General features: G+C 49.1%; 1 protein-coding gene across 1 annotated transcript in view; it reads left to right on the top strand.

Moving 5' to 3' along the window:
- The window catches only part of LOC309612089 (beta-1,4 N-acetylgalactosaminyltransferase 2-like), a gene marked incomplete at its 5' end in the record, with an annotated part of 28,274 nt that extends 16,618 nt beyond the window's left edge, over window positions 1–11,656 (top strand). The window contains 4 exon segments of the mRNA XM_082357369.1: window positions 7,324–7,382; window positions 8,804–9,330; window positions 9,334–9,444; window positions 9,446–11,656. Of these exon segments, the coding sequence (XP_082213495.1) occupies window positions 7,324–7,382; window positions 8,804–9,330; window positions 9,334–9,444; window positions 9,446–9,814 (1,066 nt within the window). The 3' untranslated portion in view covers window positions 9,815–11,656.
- Window positions 11,657–21,290: the final 9,634 nt, after the last annotated feature.

The raw sequence follows: 21,290 nt of genomic DNA, 5'->3' as shown, positions 1-21,290 counted from the left end.
CTGCTTCTCTCAGGTGGGTGACCTCAACCTTCCATGAGAAGAATAAATGCTTAAAGTTGGGCAGGAGTTAGTGCATCCTAGATCTTTCCCCTCCATTCCTACATGGTGGGCCAAACACTACTTTCATCACCTGCTCTACTCACTCCAGTTTGACAGCAACACAGAGCAAAAGAAACACAGGCAAAATAAACAGACTTGCTAACAGCAATGGGAAGAATGGCAGCTCCGAAGATAGTGCCGACGGTGTAAGTTTATGACCCACTCCCAGCATATTCCCTCGACGGGTCACTCCTCCTCTAGGCTGAAATCGACTCATCTCACCCTCCTTGCCCACACTGCCTGCTTCATTGCTACCTCCTGTGGCTCTTTAGTTTTCTTGATTTTTTTTTTTTTTTTTTGGTGCCATCTCCCAAGTGAGACTGAATTTATGGAGGGGGGATACCATGGTCTAAACCTCCTTGTTCCCAGTATCTCCCATCGCAGAGCAGAAGCTTAATGAAGACTAAAGTAAGGGAGCCCAGGCCACGTGGAAAGGCTGCGCTGGGGGTGTTCAGCTGAGGTCCCAGTTTCCTCCCTTAAGGGAGGAAGCCTCAGAGACTTCTCCTGCCCCAGCCACTGCCTGCCCACAACGGCATGAGGGACCTGGATGAGAACCGTCTAGCGGAGCCCATTCAACTCCTCGACCCATGAGAAATAATAATAATAAGGGATCGTTGTTTAATGCCATTGGGTTGGGGTGGCTTGTTGAGCATTAATAGATACTTAGATAACTGATCACTTAAACAGCTCTTTTGGCTATTTGTATGGTCATGAGAGCCACAAGCCGTGCCCTTTGGAGAGGCCTGAAGTGCCACCACCAGCTGGTGGTGGGCAGTGGCTCCAGGCTGTAGCAGCAGCATCCTGCCCGACCTGCATGCCGGACCTCAGGATTGCCAGAGACCTTGGACTATGCGATTCTTCTGGCTGGCCACCTTGCCTGGGGAGGCGTTGGCTGCCTGGCCCTTGGGGAGCGACCTACCCTTCCTTCTCCAGCAGAGCTGGGAAGATATCCAGGGCCAGCTGTGTGCTTTGGAAAGCTACTTCTCTAGTTCCTCGGCTCTCTCCCCTGTGCAGGAGTATACGATTAACCTCTAGTTTTACATCCTGGAACTCCAAGTACCATATAAGGTTCAATGTTTTTCAGGTGCAAGTTCTTTATTTGGCTTTTTGCAAATGAATACAACAACAAAATTCGAACATGCAGGTCCTCAGGGGGTGAATCTGGGAACCACAAGAGTAAAGGGGTTTCTAGTTACCCTCTGGCTTGTGCTCAAAGCCCTCACTGGGTGAGGGCTGAAGAACGGGTGTGAAGGCCCAGATTATGCAGTGGTCTGGGAATGGAGACTTGGAAGATAGGACTGAGGTTCCCCAGAGTTATAGTACATGCTGTTAGCTAGCAAGCAGGTGGTCAGACAGAAAGGAAGGCCAGGGAAGGCTGCCATGAAGTTGTGTGATAAGCATGGTACAGTCTTTCAAGGTGTGTTTTCAGCAACTATACTCAGCTGTCAGCCCTGCTATGGACTGAATGTGTGTGTCCCCACCCCTCCAAATTCATGAAGTGAAGCCCTAATCGCCAATGTGATAGTATTTGTAGTTGGGGGATAGTTAGGTTTAGATGAGGTCATGTGGGTGGAGCCCCCATGATGGATTAGTGCCCTTACAAGAAGAAGAAGAGACCAGAGCCCTGTCTGCCATGGGAGGACTCAGCAAGAATGTGGCTGTCTGCAAATCAGAAAGAGGGCCCTCCCCAGACACTGAATCTGTTGGCACTTTGATCTTGAACTTCCCAGCCTCCAGAACTGTGAGAAATGTTTGTTGTTTAAGCCACCCAGTTTATAGTATTTTGTTATAACAGCCTGAGCTGACTAAGCCAAGCCCTAAAACCCTACTTTTAACTTTGTCTCATGGGCCCAGGTGAACCTAAGAGAACATCTCCTCCAGCCTGATCTGCTCACAGGTGAAAGCCCTCGTGACTTGGGGACTTGCTCAAGGTCACAAAGCTGTGTGGAGAATGCCCTCCACAACGTGAGCATCCTACCACAGCAAAGCCTTGGCTTTTAAGTCAGAAAGACATTGGCTTTTACTGGTCACTGTGTCCATCTACACTGAAGAAAGTAGAGAACAGAGTCAATTATCCAGCTAATCCACCAAGCAAACCCCATTGATAAAAGAGGGAATTTCTTGACAGGGATTGGTTCTCTATAGGGATTGGAAATCCCTGGATGTATGCTCAGGATTCCAGGGCACTTTGTAGGAATACAGCCAGACACGTCAATAATCATGCCCCTGTGTAACAGAGTCCAGTTCTCTTGTAGCTTTTGAATTCACAACAAGCCCAATTTCAATGGCTTTGCAGACAGAATACTTAAGTTCAAGTTCTGACTCTAATACTACTAACTGTGTGATTTTAGATAAGCTACTTAACCTCTCTGTGCCTCAGTTTTCTCACCTGTAAAATAAATAATAGTAGCGCCTCCCTCATGCGATTGTTGTAAGGATTTTTATTTCACACTCTATCTTAGAGAAGTTCCTGGTTGTTAATTGCAATGCTATTGTTTGTCATTATTTTTATCTGAAACTTTAGTTTTCATTGTAACTAGCCATGGGGAGCTTGTAGCCCACAAAGGTTACACAGTGGTGTGTTTTGTGTTGACAGCATGTTGTTTAATAAAAATTAGAATTTGCATGTGCTTGATGTGCTTGATGGGGTACCCGCTCTCCACCTTGTCACAGTCTCCACCACTCACATTTCAGACATTTTTGTTACCAGCCAGGTCCCTGTAGACCCTAGGGTTTATAACTTATGGTCTATTAGGAAGGTTAATTGGACAGATTAGGACAGAGCATTCATGGGTGTAAGGGTCTCCGGTAAGGGAGATGAGGTTTGAAGTCAGTGAAGGCATTCTCAGAGTGCACCATTGTAGCGGTCAACCACATTCCCTCTTCTCCTGCTGCTGCACCCGTGCGTGTGGTGGAAATGACAGAAGCCAGAAGAGTTTGAAGCAGTGACTGCCCAGAACAGACACTTGCGTGCGCCAATATTTCAGTCCTAGTCTGAAGACTGGAAAAGACCAATGTCCCAGTTCAAACAGAGGGGCAGGAGGAGTGCCCTCTTCCCTAAGAAAAGGTCAGCCTTCCTGTTCTATTCAGGCCTTCAACTGATTGGATGAGGCCCACCTACGTTAGGGAGGGCAGTCTGCTTTACTCAGTTTACTGATTCAAATGTTAATCTCATCCAGAGACACCCTCACAGACACACCCAGAATGACGTCTGGCCAAATATCAGGTACACTGTGGCCCAGTCAAGTTGACATGTAAAGTCAACAGTCACACATACCCTCATGGATGCACCCCCGGTTCGCAGCTGTACAGTCTGGCCTTGTGGGCAGTGCATGCTGTGTGGCTTCTTCAGCAGCAGCACTGATCCCTTGGCAGTGTTGGATATTCCTGCTCCTGACGGGGGCCGTGCATTGTGATGCCTGCCCTTTGGGGGCAGTCTTTAGCTCCAGGAGTGGAGTTCTGTGACAGAGGCTTCCCACTGATGAATGGCCCACAGTGAACAATTTCTCTTTGCTGTGGTTTCCTCACAGGATGTTTATCTCCAGATTCTAGTGGGATGGAAGGGCTATTTCAACAGCTGCCACAGTGGCTGGGGAGCAAACAGTCAGGAGGCTGTGGCTTAAAGGTCCTTTGTCTTCATTCGCAGCTCTGAAGCAGGTGCTCTGAACAGCAGGGCATGCATTTTCCTGTCCTCAGACATGTCTGCCTCTACCGTAAGAATTTAGCAGACCCAGCCTTTTAGTTCATGAGGTTTGTCCTCATCTCCGATCCCTCTTTTACACTTAGCTCTTCTGTGTGTGTTTGTTTTGGCCTCTGGCTATTCGAAACCCACTATCTTGAGGGCCCACAAGGCCCATCACCTCCCTTCAAGAGCCTCAGCTCCAAAAGCAGCCTCTTTCCAAACCTACCACATCATGACAGCAGCTCCCCACTAGGTGAAAGTCATCCATTAAAGAAAATTCACATTAAGTAGGAAAAGATAGATAGTCTACCTTACTCATCCTATGGGCCCTTATCATCATACAATGATGCAGTGAAAAGTGGGTCTCCTACTCACCTTATCCCCCATCTCCCAGTTTGTCTAAAGGAACCAGTTTCTTATGTGAACTTCTAGAAGGAGTCTGTGCATATCTAAGCACATATATTATTTTCTTTAAGGACATGGTAGCATTCTGTACAAAAAATTTTTTGTATCTTTATTTCATATTACTTTCCTTGGAAGTCATTTCATATTAGGACATACAGAACTACCTAAATATATTTATAGCTCTATATTATTATATTGCATTGATGTACTTTGATTTATTTTATTAGTCCTCTATCGATGTACATTTCGGTTGGTTTCAATCTTTTGCATTTACAAAAACAATACTGCCATGAATATCACGTATCTCAAATCTGTAGGATAAATACCTAGAAGTGCATTTGCTGGGTCAAAGGTAATTGCCTTTCGAATTTTGATTCCTATTGCCTAACTGTCCTCCATAAAAGCTTTGCCATCGCCCCAGCAATGTCTGAGGATGTTGATTCCCCACATTTGTACCAATACAACGTGGTGACAAATTTTTTGACTTTTGCCAGTTTGATAAGTACAGAGTGATATTTCATGGTAGTTGTAATTTGGATTTTTATATTGTGAGTGAGGTTTTGCATCTTTCACATATGTTTGTACGTGTATCTGAATTTCCTTTTCCATGCATGGTCTGTTCATATCTCCTCTCATTTTTCTTTTGTACTATTGCTCTTCTTCTACTGACTTATTTGAATTTATTGGAAGCGGGGGAGGATTTCCCTTCTCCATGCTTTATATTTCCAAGTGAAAGGACATCAGTAAATGTAAATCTTGTCCTCTTTCTGACCCCCACCCCCCTCACTCACTTCAGCTGTGGGGGAGAGAAGTAAATTATCTGATTGGTAAGTTTGGGAGGAGGAAGTGAACAGGCCTTGCCTCTCTCTCCCTGCCCTTTGGGATCTGCCTGCCTGCAGAACACAGGTGCTCCTGGTGGCCCTTGGCTCTGCAGTCAACTTAGCAACAGAGGCCCTGCCCTTGCCAGGTGAGGCCTGCAAGTTTCCACAGTTGCCTGTGATCTGGGGGCAGATCTGCTTCATCCCAGGGTCTGGTATTAGGAGGCCCATTGTTTGCATACCTAAATTATGTTCTTCAAAACTCTGTGAGTAATAAAGCTGGTTTTGGGGTCCTCATTTACCTATTCCTGTGTCTATTACAAGTTGGTTTGGAATTTTGGTGGGAAAAGGGATACTAGTTATTAGATCTCTCAAACTCTAAAGGAGCTTTTTAAGTCTCAAGGGAAATTAATCTTTTACCTGTGATATAAGTTCCAAATGTTTTCTTCTAGGTTTTCATTTATCTTTGCTTTTGCTGTTTGGTGTTCGTCTTCTTAATATGGAAATCTAGTCAAAATTGTCGATCTCATATTTTATGGATATTGAGGTTTTGTGACATGCCTAAAAAGGCATTTCCCCCTGATGGATTATAAAATATATTTCCCTGAGTTTCCTTCATCTGCTTTTGTTTTTCACGTTTAATCCTTGTGAGGTCCTTCCTGGGGTGGCAGGCTACCGGGAGCCTGGACTGACTCTGAGAGAATGGGTCTTTGGGAGGTGGCAAAAGGAGGAGGCCCAAGGGGACACCCAGCTCCATGTATGTGCTTGAGGTCAGCACCGTGTGGTGTGCGCAGTTATGGATCAGACAGAGGTCTCCAGAGCAGCCTGAGCACTTCAGCAGCCACGGCGGGAACGAGGAAGAGCCCCAGTAGCCTCCGTCCGGGGCCCAGGAAGGGAAGGGGCTTTCTTAGCCCACCCCGCGAGTTGGGTGGCAGCAGGATTAGCGCCCAGGCCTCCTAACCACAAGCTAAGGCCTTGTTTTCTGGACTTGGCGGCCCAAGTCCAGCTTGATTTCAGTTGAACCAGAGAGCTCAGGGGACAGCGTGCCCAGGTCCGAGGCTGATGGGCCCACTTGTCTCCCGAGGTCTGCTGTACAGTCTGGACCTGGCCGAGCTCTGACTCCTGCTCCGGACGCCAGGTCCGCTGGGATGACTAGAAAACCAAGGCAGGGCTGCAACCATGGCCTCCAAGAGAAAAGTGGTGATTTGTTTCCTTTCCTTTGGGTAAAATCAACAACAGCCTGCAAACATGGGATCACTTAGAGACCAAAGTCTTCCTGCATCGGGTACTTGTTACTCTGTAAGTTCCTTTCACATGTGATAAAGGAACATGCCTTCGGGGGAGCAGGGCGGGCTGTGTGCTTCTCTCCTCTCAGCCCCTCGTCACTCAACAACCTGAGGACCAGGCTTCTGAGCAGCTCAGTGTCGTCCCACCTGTCTACCAGCAGCCCCTCCCTCCTCCCACCAGCACATCCTTGAATGATGAAAAGATCTCTAACGTTTTGGTTTTCATAAGCATAGTTAAACACTGAGAAGTCCTTTGGTCCTTCTCGGATTCTTTTTAGATGAATTAGGGTGGGTCTGGATGAGTGTGAAGATGCTTTATTATAAGTGTTCATGTGCTGTGCGTATGTTTACATTTTATGTATTAAATCTTGTAATATATCTTCTCCCAGTGATAAGATCAATTCTATGTGTTCTTTGGTGTTGTTTCTTCTTAGCTTTCTTCCCTTCCTGCTCAGAGAGCCCTGAACAGCCTCCACTAGGGCTACCATATACAGTTGTGTAGGTTGTGCACTGCACAACTCCAAGGGGTGCCATTGATTTTACAGTCTGTAAGCTGAAAGACACCCCTGGACTTATGGACTATGGCAGCCCTTTCTCCATCCATTGTGCTCATAATTTACACAGGCAATTCTAATGCCTTTATATAATGAATGACTCATATGCTATATCCCAGAGCCACATGGAAATATTTCTTGGATTACCTGTTCTGGATTATCCATGCTTAATTCTTCCACTAATGTATGTGATCGAGAATTACTCCCACTCTTTTAGTTGAGCTGAATGAAGAGGATAAGGGGAAAATGTCAGATTAAACTGATCCACACTAAGGTGTGAGTGACTAATATGCCACCCAGGCCCTGGATGTATCTGGGAAGGCTATTTCATTTCAGAAAGGGATCTTATTCAGTAAAAGCAAGATTTTGTTTGTAAAAATCACAACTAGGTGGGCAGAGGAGGGAGGAACTTATGTCAGGGTGGGAGCAGATTTGAGGGTAGGACCCTTTAAGGCTCTCACTCTCTTCTGTTGCTCTAGGACCAATCAACTCAGCAGCCTACAGGCTCGGGAGAGCCTTTCTGCAGAGGGCATTCTCAGTATTTCTTCTCTTTGGCAAATCCGCTAGTGTTGTCAGCTTCCTACCTCCTGCTACGGCAGCAGAATAGGCCTGAGAATTGTTCTTCATGACCTTGACTGCTGGGAGTTGCAGATACGACTTAAAGTCAGCCAATCAAATGCACCCATTCAGAGCCAGAGCAAGGGATGTCAAGGAGCAGGTGCATTTAGAATTCTCTCTGGCCGAGGGGGAAGTGCTTGGGGTTGAGGTTCAGTGCCCTGTGGCAGCAGAACTGAGACGCGAGCATCCAGCCGCATGGTGGCCTGGTCTGGCAGACCCTGACTGGCCATGCTCAGTTCCAGCCTGTTTCCTGATTCTGATTCTCCAGATTTCCTGTGGATTCTGTAGGCTATCTGACATCCATCCCCAAAATCCCATATCTGCTTACCAGAGTCAGGTTCTGTTGTATGCACCATGAATCCTGAGAGAAATCCCCTCTGCTCACAAAGTCCTGAGGTCTTTTTTTTTTTAAATAAATCTATTTATTTATTTATTATTTTTGGCTGCGTTGGGTCTTCGTTGCTGCGTGCGGGCTTTCTCTAGTTACGGCGAGCGGGCTCTGCTCTTCGTTGCAGTGCACGGGCTTATTGCGGTGGCTTCTCTTGTTGTGGAGCATGGGCTCTAGGTGCGTGGCCTTCAGTAGTTGCAGCACGCGGGCTCAATAGTTGTGGCTCGTGGGTTCTAGAGCGCAGGCTCAGTAATTGTGGCTCACAGGCTTAGTTGCTTCGCGGCATGTGGGATCTTCCTAGACCAGGGCTCGAACCCGTATCCCCTGAACTGGCAGGCGGATTCTTAACCACTGTGCCACCAGGGAAGTCCCAGTCCTGAGGTCTTATTGAAGTCAGAGTGATTCTCTCTGGCGAGCAGTGATGTGCTGATGAACTATCTTTCTAGGAAAAAAAAAGTCCCCCATGTGTGGCATTTGGCATTTGCTGATTTCCATGGTATAAATATTCCCACCACAGTCAGTTTCATAATACCAACCTTTAAACACCTGACTAGCAAGGTTCCTGAATATTTAACAACAGGCTGTCAGGGGGCAGGACGAGCCAGCTTCAGCATAGCACGGCCATCAGAATGTGGTCTTTATCGCCAAAGTTTAGGGTTTGCCAGACTCTGAGTAGGTGGTATGTAAGAAGGGCAGTGGTGAGCAGTGGCCAGTCCCCAAACTGGGACAGAGAGCAGAGGCAAGGCCTGGGCTGCTGGCACTCCCTCAGGCCAGGAAGAGCCCCTTTCCTCTACGGGTAGGGGAAGAAACCTTTCTTTGCTTTTAACCTAAACCTTGACTGACTGCTAAACTGATTACTAGGGTGCCAACGGCTGGACAGTCGGCGGGGTGGCCGCCCAGCTCCACCAGCCCGGAATGTGCGAGGCGGCGGGTTTTGGGATGACTTCGTGCAGGTCTCCAGTTTGAAGGACCAGATGCTCCCTTCTATGAGGTCACCCTGACAGCTTCTCTGGGGACACTGAACACCCTTGCTGACATCCCAGACAGAGTGGTGCAGGGCGGAGGCCAGAAGCAGCTGACCACTTCGACCAGTAACTGGAAGCTTTTGAATTTCATACTCCAGCATGTGACATACACAAGCACAGAGTACCAGCGCTGCAGGGTGGATGTGATGAGTCTGGAGTCCAAGTCCTCAGTGGCCAAGTTTCCAGTGACCATCCGCCTTCCTGTTATGCCCAAGTTATATGACCCTGGACCAGAGAGGAAGCTCAGAGACCTGGTGAGCATTGCCACCAAAACTCTCCTCCGTCCCCACAAGCTCATGACCATGCTCCAGAGCATTCGTGAGCATTACCCAGACTTGGCCGTGATCGTGGCTGATGACAGCAAGGAGCCCCTGAAAATTAATAACAACCACGTGGAATATTACACCATGCCTTATGGGAAGGGTTGGTTTGCTGGTAGGAACCTGGCCATATCTTAGGTCACCATCAAATACGTTCTCTGGGTGGACGATGACTTTCTCTTCAACAACAAGACCAAGATTGAGGTGCTGGTGGATGTCCTAGAGAAGACGGAACTGGACGTGGTAGGCGTTCAGTGTGCTTGGAAATGTGTTCCAGTTTAAGCTGTTCCTGGAGCACAGTGAGAATGGGGGCTGTCTCCACTGGCGGTCAGGATCTTTCCGGCCCCTGGACGGCTTCCTCAGCTGCGTGGTGACCAGTGGTGCTGTCAGCTTCTTCCTGGCCCACATAGAACGGCTCCAAAGAGTTGGCTTTGACCCCCGCCTACAGCGAGTGGCTCACTCAGAGTTCTTTATTGATGGGCTCGGGAGCCTGCTTGTGGGGTCCCGCTCAAATGTGACTGTAGGTCACCAGCCCCATTCTCCAGTGGCGGACCCAGAGCTGACAGCCCTGGAGAAGAGCTACAACGCATACTGGACCAACACCAAAGCTCAGGTCTAGTTCAAGCTGGCTCTCCACTACTTCAAGAACCATCTCCAATGTGCCACATAAAGGTTGTCTGGGCATCGGAAAAGCGCTAGGCTGACTGGTTGCAGGTATCTAAAACAGAGGAACTGGCGGATGGCCTATCAAAATTTGAACTCCTGGGCTTCCCTGGTGGCGCAGTGGTTGAGAATCTGCCTGCAAATGCAGGGGACACGGGTTCTAGCCCTGGTCTGGGAAGATCCCACATGCCGCGGAGCAACTAGGCCCGTGAGCCACAATTACTGAGCCTGCGTGTCTGGAGCCTGTGCTCCGCAACAGGAGAGGCCGCGATAGTGAGAGGCCTGCGCACCGCGATGAAGAGTGACCCCCACTTGCCGCAACTAGAGAGAGCCCTTGCACAGAAATGAAGACCCAACACAGCCATAAATAAATACATAAAATAAAATAAAATAAATAAAAACCCAAAGTTAAAAAAAAAAAAAGTTTGAACTCCTGATAAGATGGACAGGGCAGATGGGTCTGGCTCAGGTATTGGAAATATCAATCAAAAGCTAAGGGTCATTAGAAATGGACCAATCACTGATCAGGGCAAGGGAGACTGTATTCATTATTGTTTGTATGATGTCTTACCATTTATGAAGCATTTGTACATATCGTATCTCACATTATCTCATTTCATCTCACATGAAAGTATATGATGGGTTGGTACCCTCAGTCACAAAGATGGCCTCTGGGTTCTTGAGGGTTATTTGCTGGAAATTATATCACAGATCATCTCCAGCATCACTGTCATCCACAAATTTTTTTGGTCCTACCTTGTGGACTCAAATAACGTGAATCACCCAGGGTCCTTGCCTGGAGGAGGTGGCAGCCTGGTTCGGTTCGGTCCACTGGTGGAGTCGGATCAGAGGATGCGAGGCGGACCCGGCAGGCGAGGAGGGCTGTGGGGAGTCCGCTCACCTGGAGCCCGGCGCACGGATGGGACGCAGGCGGCTGGAGGGATGAGATCACTGGGGGAGTCCACTCACTGCCGGAATACAGGTTTCCCTGGCATCAGACTCCCTATCATAAAGACAGATTCCAGAATGCCTGGGATTGAACTTGGACCCTGTGCTGAGGTACCATGATAAACAGCGTAAGTGCAGTGGCCAAGCCACTAAATTCCAGGGCCTTGAGATCAGTTGCTGACCCCTCAAGACCCATGTCATCTACAGAGCAGAGCCATCATGATGAGGCAGGCTCTCTCGGTTATCTTGGGAGTCAGCAGATTCTCCCAGTGCTGCACTGGCTCCGCCTTTTTGTTTCTACTCTTTCCTTCTGAAGACGGCCTAGGGTAGTTCAGGATCTCTGAAAATGTGTCTGTGAGATATTAATAAAACCTCATGAAAAATGAAAAAAAAAAACCTGACTACTAAACTACTTCTGTGACTGGGTCAGCTGGGCCTCAGTTTCTCCATACAGAATATGGGGTGGCACTTGCCATGTTAACATCAGGAAGCTCTTGTGAGAACCAGGTGTTTTGTGTTGTGGGCCAGGATAGTTCAGCTCTGCAAGGACAGCTTAAAACTTCCCGGGTTTTGGCTAAGGGACTGGGTCTCACGGGAGGTTTCTGGCTTTGCATGCTTTGTAGCATCTGCGTGATACATGCCTGGTGTGTGCATCTGTGTCTGTTGTGTATGATGTGGTGAAACTGGGCCCTGGGGACCTCCAGCCCAGTGTGGCTCCAGGCATGTGTCTTGGATTACTGGTGCTCAGCGGGTGAGCAGACGACAGCATCTAGTTTTAGAGAACATGAAGAGGATTTGAATGTTTAATAAGGAAAGGATGGACAAAACATGCTACAAGAAATCCACAAAATGTCACTGGCATCGACAGGCCTGCTCCCTCCAGCTTGTGTTGACAGCATTTGGTAAATATTCTGATTAATCTGTGTCCTCGTGTGACCTAGAAATTCACAATTTGAGTTTAAGTTTGTTCCTGGGACTTCATGTGTTGGCCAGTTGCAGAGAGAAACAAAGAGGACCCTACATGATTTCCTGGCCTCATATCAGAAAATGTGGCCTCATTGGCCTCTAAGAGTCACGGGGCTCTGCATACCAGCCAACGTTGCACTCCTTGGATGTTCCGAAACACCTGTGCTTTCTGCCCTGCCTCGTCCCAGCCAACCTGACCGTACAGCCTGGAATTAGGGTTCGGTGCGAAACTCCAAATGTCTTGGGCAATGTCATGGCCCTACCCAAGGGCCTGAAGTCCACTCCAGTGCCTGGGCCCTTCTCTCAGAGCCTTCTCTCAACATTGAACTCTGACACATCTGGGGAGATTGGAGGTCCTCAGTAGCAACTTTTTACATTTACAAACCACATTAATCCAAGACTCTATTTCATATCAACTGTTTTCCCGAAAAAGGACTGAAGGTTAGCTCACATTTGCTGGTACCACCAGATGTTTCTGGCACCCATGGCTCAGGCCACCCCCTGGCATCCAGCAGGTCTTACAGCTGAATGGGAGTGTGGTGATGCCCAAAGGGTTACTCGACCAGCTGTCACCATTTGGCCCCAAGCAGCTGTGTGTAGCTTGCAGGTCAGGAGTCGTCAGGGCCTGACGCTCCCCCGGCCCCAGGGTGAGGTTGCCCTAGACAGAAGCATAGCGTCAGGCAAAGCACCAGGTGCTGGTATGAAGTCAGGTCTCTTTGTCAGCAGAGCCACTCACTTCCTGTTCCACCACCTGCTTGCTTCCACCCTCTTGCTGAGAACTGCAGGCATCTGCATTCTGAAGGGAGCTAGGAGTGGGGGCCCCCTGACCTGTCCCCCTAGTGTGGAAGAAACGGGCAAAATCCCACTATACGTGCAAAGCAGAGAAAGAAAGACTGTGCTCAAAACACGTGTTTTTGGGGACAGGAAATTTCCCCAGTCACTCTCTTTTCCCCATAAAAAACAGGCTACATTTAAAAATCACTAAATATTAAGTATTTTAAAAGCATATTAATAACCAAGTTGTAAAAATATAGCTAATAATAAAACAAACTTTTCTATTTATAACCCCAGTTTAATAAACAAACAAACAAACAAAAAAACAGGCTACAGCAATAGTCTAGCTATTCACTTAGCCTTGAATTAATGTGACATCATCCAAAATGACTATCAGTCTAAAGTTAAAACTTTCAAGTCCTAAAATAAAAAATCCCCTTTCCCTAAAAATAAACATTACAGGTACTCAACTGTAGGCGTATGGGATTATAGACTTGGGGAATTGGAAGGGATCTTAGAGTTCATTTTACAGAAGAAGAGACTATGGTCCAGAGAGGGAGACTCTTTGTCTGGAGCCAGGATGAAAGGTCAGGACTGGGAGCCCCCAGGACTCTTGCTGCATCTCAGGAGGGTGGGGACATTGAAATTACCTGGGGCCATATCTGGGCTCAATCATGTCACCTTCCATTTGTATGCTGCAGGCGTTTGGTCACAGACTGTGATGAGGTGACGTGAGCCCGAGGGATTGCAGTCTTTTTAGATTTCTGTGCCACTTGGGACATCCAAAGACGTTGGTTCCATCGTGGCAGGAAAAGCTCATGGTAGTAAGCTGGGTACTTAACTATTTTCCTCCAAAAAAACAGAGAGAAAATGGGAAGGAAAGTCTCCATAAATTTATGCCATCTGAGCCCTTGGGGATGAACACCAGCAAATGCCAATGACAGGCTGGCCAGGCCAGGAAAGCATACTGAGTGGGGGCAGGCTATTCCTCGGATCCATGATGCTTGGGAATGACCGAGAAAGTCCCGTGAGGGAAGTGGGAAGGGGTTCTCTTCTGCCTCAAGGCCAGACTCACCCCGAGAGCATCAGAGCACACGGGTGTTGGGAGGGTGAAGGGAGTACAGGGCAAGAGGACTTCCCTTGGCCCTGGAGGGCACCTGACATTTTGATGGGTCATTTGGCACAGGGACATGTTGTAGTGGCAGAAAAAAATACCGTGTGAAACGCTCTGTTTTTTCTGTTCATTTTTCTCTTTTATTGTAGTTACTAAGTAATGTGGGTAAAAGTGTTCCTCTGCATCCAGGCTCAGGGATAATGAAACTTGTGGCTGAGAAATAGACAGGGGTTTTAGTCACGTGTATTACTGGCAAAAACACAAGTAAAAAAAATCAGAATTTTTCTATATGGAGGAGACTGCATCCCCAAACCCCCAATCACAAATTGTTGCATCTAAATTCCCAGCAGCCTTGGAGGTGTCTGGCTGAGAGGCTGTGGCCTGACAGCCTGACTTGGCTTTTTACCACCAGTCTGGGTGCCCAGCACCCCAGAGCTCTCAGTCCCCCTCCTACGGCCCTTCCCTGCAACCCTGTGCACTCCGCTCCCCCAGAGCTCCCATCAGGTCCTTGCTCTTCTCCTGCAGGGCCCCATCCTACCACTGGCTTCTTAGTGGGGATGCAGGCAAAGTCCTGACTTAGGCCAGGCAGAGAGGAGGAAGCCTTTGAACAGGCAGGCCCACCTGTGTCCCTGAGGCCACTGGGTGTGGGCAGTCCTGTCTCTGCTGCTGTCGGGCCCATGGCTCCTCTGCCCGAGTCTGAGACTTGGGTCCCATTTCCCCCAGTTTAGCACTTTTAACTGAACCTTGTGAATTCTTGAGAATGACTGTCTCCAAGGATGTGTCTACACCTCCTGGGCCTCCTGTGAGCTGGAAAATGAAGGCCTTTGTTCCAGAAGGATTGCACTTGCATTCCTGTGACTGCTTTGTTGCCTAGAGCAGCAGGGCCTCAGCTCAGCCTTGAGGTACCAGGAGTGTCCTAGTCATCCTAATATGTGTCCTAGGTCTTTGCATCGGGTGTGGCATATACTTGAAGAGGAGAGAGTGGACCAGGGCAGCAGGCCCCAGATGGCTGGTGCTTTCAAACTCCTTGGAGTTCCCTTATCCACATGGAACAGAAAACCTGCCCAGAGACACAATGAGCAGGGCTCTCCAGGTTGAGGGACAAGCAGGCTGGCAGACCAGAGTGCCTGTACACAGTAGGGGCCTAATTCATACTTGTTGAATGGAAGAAAGGATGGTGAGGCAGCAGAGGGGCACCCCTGGATTCCAGAGAGCTCTGCCCAGACACAGGCTACGCTACCCATGGAGGCCAGGCCTTCTGGTACATACCCTCACTCAGAAGCTGGTGTTTAACCATCTCTGATGGCCCATCAACCTCAAGATTTTTCAGCTCCTGTGCATGAAAAGCTTAAGATTTGGTCATGTTGCTTCTCTGTTCAAAAATCTTTGCTGGCTCCCTGGTATTTTCAGTGGTGTTTCCTAGTTATTAAAAATTGGTTTCAGTGATCATGCTTCCCTCTTGAGAATTCACAACACACATTAGCATACTTAAGGGCCCTGAGAAGACCTGCGGGGAAGAAATTGGTTTCCCAAGCTCAACCATGGAGCACCAAGGTCTGTCTTTTGTTTGCTTAACATCTATTAGCACACAGCAGAGTACAGGGCATGTTTTGATAACATTAACCAATAACATAAAAGCCAAATGAATTAGTCTTACACTCAGGAGATTATGGAATCTGGCCTTGACCTGAGGTTCTCTCCATCTCACCACCATGTTGCTCCTTTTTCCTCACCCCATGCATCCCCTTCAGACAGGCGTGCTGTCTGTCATGGGCTGAATTATGTCTCCCTAAAATTCATGAGTTGAAGTCCTAACCCTCAGGACCTCAGAATCTGACTGTATTTGGAGTATTTAAATTACCTTTAAAGAGGTAATTAAATTAAAATGAGGCTGCTTGGGTGGGCTCTAAATCCAGTCTGACTGGTGTCCTTATAAGAAGAGGCGATTAGGACATACAGAGAGACAGCACACACAGTGAGGTGAATCACGGGAGGACACAGCAAGAAGGCAGCCGTCTACAAGCCAAGGAGAGAGGCCTCAGAAGAGACCAACCCTGCCAACACCTTGATCCCAGACCTCCAGCCTCTAGAGCCGTGAGAGAGAAATTTCTGTCATGGAAGCCCCCAGTCTGGGGTTTGCGTGATGGCTGCCCAAGAAGACTAATTCACGGTGCTCCCCACTGCTTCCCAAATGTACCACAGTAGGTCAGTGTTCCCAGCCACCATTTGGCTTCTCCACTCTTCCTCCTGGATGCCATTCCCCCATCTCTTTCAGGGCTCTGCCACTGCATTTCTTTTAGCTACAAACAAACAAACAAAACCAAAATAAAATAAAATTCTGCTCGTCTTTAAGGACCTCACCCAAATGCCTCCTTGCCCAATAAGCTCACCCTGGCCCATTCACGGCAATGAGTCCCTCTCTTCTGTGCTCCCAGAGCTGGTGGAAACTTCCGTTCAGCCTTTCTCTCACTCCGCTTTCTGCTGAGGTGAGTTGAGCATGTCTATTCCTCCCCCCATATTGCTGGATCTCTGGGAGTAGAAACTTGTCCCGTGTCCCCATAACCAACACTTAACAGGTGTTCCGAGGTTATTTTCTGGATGGAACTGAAACCATGTCTCCGCATCCGCCGGGTCAAGAGGAAGGAGAGCACCTGCTGTCTGCCCGGCATATTCCTGCTCTTGGATGCTGGGACCACAGCCACAGTCTCTGCTCCATCCCAGGAGGGAGGGGAGGCTGCAGCGTCGGAGGTAGGCCTTGAAGGACGCGCAGGAGCTGACATCATGCCTCTGTGGAGCCAAGGAGCGGATGCTACTTTATCTGAGTTTCCAAATAATTTCATGCCTTTTGACTCAGACGCACAGGACCCCTGCGCCTGGCACGCAGAGGGGACTCTGCAACCATGATGAAGGTGAAGGCGGGCCATATGCCGGCACATCAGGCTCTCGGGCTCTGCTGCCTGGGGAGGTTCCTTCCAGTGACCCCACTGGACCCGGAAGGCCCAGGAGATGGTGCAGCAGCCAAAGCCAGGACCTTCCTCAGGAAGCCTGGTTGGGGCAGCACGTGTGCCGGACCACCATGCCAAGTCACCGGGCCTCACGTGGCGGTTGCCAAGCCTGGCAGCAGGGCTCACATCTCCAGGCCCCGCGGTCTTGGGGAGGAAGGCCCTGTGGAAGGAGAGCTTTGACACCCTCCACTCTGATCTGAACACAGGTTTTTAATTTCCCTGTAATTTGCCCTTTCTCCCTCTCCCCGGCTGGCTTCCCTGTCATTTCATTTCCTGCACTATTCTCATCTTACAGCAGAGGTGAAGAGAGTTGACCTCTCTTTGCCCCAAAGCTGAATAAAATACAGAACAGATTTTTGTGAATAAAAATAGGCTCGAATACCACCAGCCAGTCACTCCGGGCTCCGCTCGGCCCATCTGGCCTTGCTCTCTCTCCCACCCACTGGCCCACAGGGCAAGGCCGCACAGAGAGTGGGTGCTGGATCTCTGGACCAGGGCCCGAGGGGACCACTGGCAGGAAGGAGGGCAGGACAGCACCAGAGCGAGGTCAGGAAGGTGGAGGGGGTGGGAGCGGTTGACCACCTTCATCCTCTCCCGTGAGGGACGGCTGGGAGGGTGGAAACCTCCTCGTGCGTTGCCCTTGCCAGGGGACCAAGGAGGAAAGATCAAAATGTCAACACCTAGCGGGAAAGAAATTTCTGTCTGGTACATTTGGGACAATTCCAAGAAGGATGCAACTGGAGCCCCTACGAGCAGAATAGAAAAGATTGTGGCTTCAGAGCCAGACAACAGACCGCATGTCTGCCTGGTCCTCGTTCTTTTGTGGTTGGCTGTGTTATCTTAGACAAGGAACTTAATCTCGGTGAACCTCAGTTTCCTCATCTGTAAAACGGGGAGAAGACAATAATGTAGATTCTGTAGGTCGGCTGGGAGAATTAAATAAAACAGCACATGGAAAGTGCTTGGCACATCAAAGGTGAACCCTGATCTACTTGTATCCTTCTTGTCATTCAGGTCTCAGGTCAAAGGTCAGAGGGTCAGAGGGGCCGTCTCTGATACCCCATCCCCGAGTCTAATGCAGTCACCCAGCTCTGGTCCACTGAGTGCCCTGTTAGAGAACAAGTGTTAGGGTTAGGGTTAGGGTTAGTGCCCTGTTAGAGAGCATGTCCACAAAGCATGGGCGTGTCTTTGTTTCTTTGTTTATAAGTCTGCTGTCTGGCCCCTCCTAGAAGGAAAACCCGTGAGAGTGGGGATCCAGCACCCAGCCTGTCCAGGGCCAGGCGGTTCGTTCGAAGGTGGCCTCTGTTGGCTGTGCACCTGCTCTGCTGTGCGAACTTAAGGGTTGGCTCAGGCCCTGGTGCTCCTTGTCCACATCTCTGTGGGTGCCCCTCAGCAGGTCTGACTGCTCCTGGGCTCTGCGTACAGTGAGGCAGGATCCCTTCCATCCTCCGGCCTCAGAATTTAATTCCCTAGAGATGGCCACTTCCCTCTTCCCAGCTTCCAATCCCTTTCCCACTGAGACAAAACTACATAAACCCCCTTGTGGACGTGGCTTTCAAGAGGTGAGCTTATCTCACCTGACCATGTCTCCTCTTGCTCTGAAACACAGAGAGATGTCCACAGGGTATTGGCTCCAAATGAAATGACCAAAATCTGTATTAGCTTCCTTTTGCTGCTGTAACAAATCACCACAATGTGGTGACTTAAAACAGCCCGCGTTGGTTATCTTACGGGGTCTGTAGAAGGACACTGGGCTAGAATTAAGGTGTTGGAGGGCTGTGCTCCATTCCTGAGGCTCTAGAGGTGAATGAATTCCCCTGTGTTTTCCACCTTCTAGAGGCAGTCCTCCTTAGCCTCATGGCCCCAGCATTGCCTCTCTCTGACCTGCTCACAAGGAAGCCACATCCTATTGGAAGCAGACAGGTAAGCCAAGAAATGCAGTCCTATATGGTAAGTGAGGAGTGGGTTGGGCAGGGAGCAGGGTGGGAGCATGCAAGGTGGGGAGGCTCCCCAGGGGATGGTACCCAAGCCAGCGCTTGGCTTCACTCCTCTACTAAGCTGTGGAAAAACTCGCAGGCAGGACTGAACCTAACTCATCCTCTTCCTTCTTTCGAAGCTGAGCTCACTGCTTTGTGCCTGGTAGACACCCAATAAATGCCATCTGCAGTGAACTGGTTCAGCTCTTTCAGAGTCATTTTTCTCTTTGGGGCCACAGTTTCAGAACTGTGATGTGATGGGAAATCAGGGACTGAGGCAGCATCCTGGGGCAGAGCCCTGGCTGAGGGTTTGAAGGATTTTCTTCATTACTATACATTTTCCTCCCATCAGAGGTGAGTATCAGGATTGAAGCTGGAAGCTCCATGTCCAGTTGTGGGGCCTCACCAGGCATCTCCCCAGACATCAGGGAACTGGATTTGAGACCCTGCCCTTGGTTTCAGGCAGGACTTTAGGATCACTGGGGGGGTTGATCAGTGAGGGATGGCTCGTCCTTTGAATTTCTTCATAAAGTCACATGCTAGGAGCAAGGGGGATGAAACTGAGCAAGTGAAATACTTGGCAGAGTGTCAGGAAGGACTTTCTGGGCAGATCTATTGGCTGTGCCCCAGAGGGAGGGCTGCTGCCAGAGTCGGGGGGTGCCTGGGAGATTCTGGTCTCCACTCAGAAAGTTCCCCTTGCAGTGCCTGCCCAGTAAGGCCCCTTGGCTGTGAGCATCTTCTGCCCTCTGGCCTCAGATTGTTCTCCTTCATTCTTACCTTCTTCTTCTTCACTCAGAGCTTCAGAATGGGGACCCCACACAGTTCTAGGACCCATAGGCTGCAGGGGAAGGCTGATCACAGGGATGTCTGAAGCCAGAAATCCTGGCAGAGCAGGCTAAGGACAGGGCGGAACTCTCAGGGGGACTCACACAGACCAAGTGAGGCTGAATGGAGAATCAAGGTTGCCTTGGTACTTCCCCTGGGCCATCATCTCCCTCCTAGACTGGAGAAGCTCAGCATCCTTAGCCCCTCCTAAGCTCTTGCCAGGACCTGGAATGTACAGGAGTGGCAATGCATTAGACTTTATCCTGCATTCTTTCAAGAGCCATTCTCCAGGCCACGCTTCAAACCAGGCCTGGCAACCAATTAGTGGGTGGTGAAATCAACATAGTGGATGGAGAGCCACCTAGCATTAAGAAAAAAAGAACACATAGAATCAAGCACAGTTGAAAATATCCTAGTGTATCTCAGGAATAAACGTATTACTCTGTGAAAATGTGTTTCAGTTTTGTGTATGGCATAGAGTATACTAAATGTGGGTTGCAAAGTGCAATGTATTTCTTAATGCAGGTCAAGTAAAAATAGAGCGTCTCAGGAATCGCTGGGGGATCCAGTGACCCCTGGTGGGAGAAGCTGCAGGTCTGACCAGGCAACTTCATGAACTGTAAATAAAGATGCATAAACCATCCAAAATGTTCCTTCCCAGAGACCTTGGGTGGGGTGGGGGGGGTCAGTGGAGGAGCATTGGCTGGGAGTAGGGAGGCTGGGGTTCTGAACCTGGATCTGTCGAGTACTCCCTGTGAGCCATGGGTGCGTTGCTAACCCCTCTTCCAACCTCAGTTTTCTCCTCTCTCAAATGGGGAGGTTCCATTGTGTCTGTGTGAACTGCTGCCCTCTGGTGGTGAACTCTAAGATTGCTGATTGGCGTGGAGCTGTCCATATTCTAGGCGAGCCTCACTCCCAGGTGGAGTGTATAGAACCCCACACATGTGCTGAGTTCTCTGCAAAGGCCGCAGCTGCTCAACTACCCTGCCTGTTGAAATATTCCCATGCGATAGTGTACAGTACAGATCTTTCACTCAAAGATCCATTTGTCCATGAATATTGAATGACCTTCCAAAGTGTGTGAAGTTCAGCTATGGGAGACCTCAGGTCATGAGATTAAGATAGCAGCCTTCACCAGCCTGGTCAGCTGCTGGCTTTTCACAGTGTGGGAATTCATTGTGGGGCACTGCCTGGCATAACCAGGTTGAAGGTTAGCATTTCTGGGGTGGCAGCCGTGAGGACCCTGAGTCCTAAGATGGTGATGTATCTTCTTGACCTTTGCCCACAGCTGGCCTCCTTCCCTGCAGGCATCTTTAGCAAACATCAGCTGCCAGGGCCAAGGGCCGAGGCTTCCCCCCAGGGGAAATACCAGGTAGCCAGAGGTGTGAAGGGATCCACCTGCTCTGGATCTCTTTGCATCTCTGCTTAGCTGTATGCCAGGCATCCAGATGAGCCTACTAGGCCTGAATGTATTTTTTTGAAGCTGCTGAGAGTGGGATCAAACATTTAGAACATGGAGTTTATTTGTCTGGCCACTTTCTTCAACCTCTTCTTTTTTGATGGTATCAGCACCTATTTGCATCTCCAGTTAAGGCTCTAATTAAATTCCCTTTGGTCTTTGACCCAACCTCTTGCAAGAGAAGTGATTTTCCAAAAAATTTCTTACTTAAACAGCATGCTGCATTGTTCTGAGATTTATGTCTAGTGAACTAAAAGAGGACTGAATGTTCCTGGCATTGTCTCTGGATTTAAAAAGGTCAATTGCTGGCATGAGTAAGGCATCTTCAAATCCCCCAAAGCAAATATCTTGGATCATTGCATTCA

The sequence above is a fragment of the Balaenoptera borealis genome (assembly GCF_965194805.1).
Source record: "Balaenoptera borealis genome assembly, chromosome: 15".
Taxonomy (NCBI): domain Eukaryota; kingdom Metazoa; phylum Chordata; class Mammalia; order Artiodactyla; family Balaenopteridae; genus Balaenoptera; species Balaenoptera borealis.
This window is presented reverse-complemented; position numbering and strand designations above follow the sequence as displayed.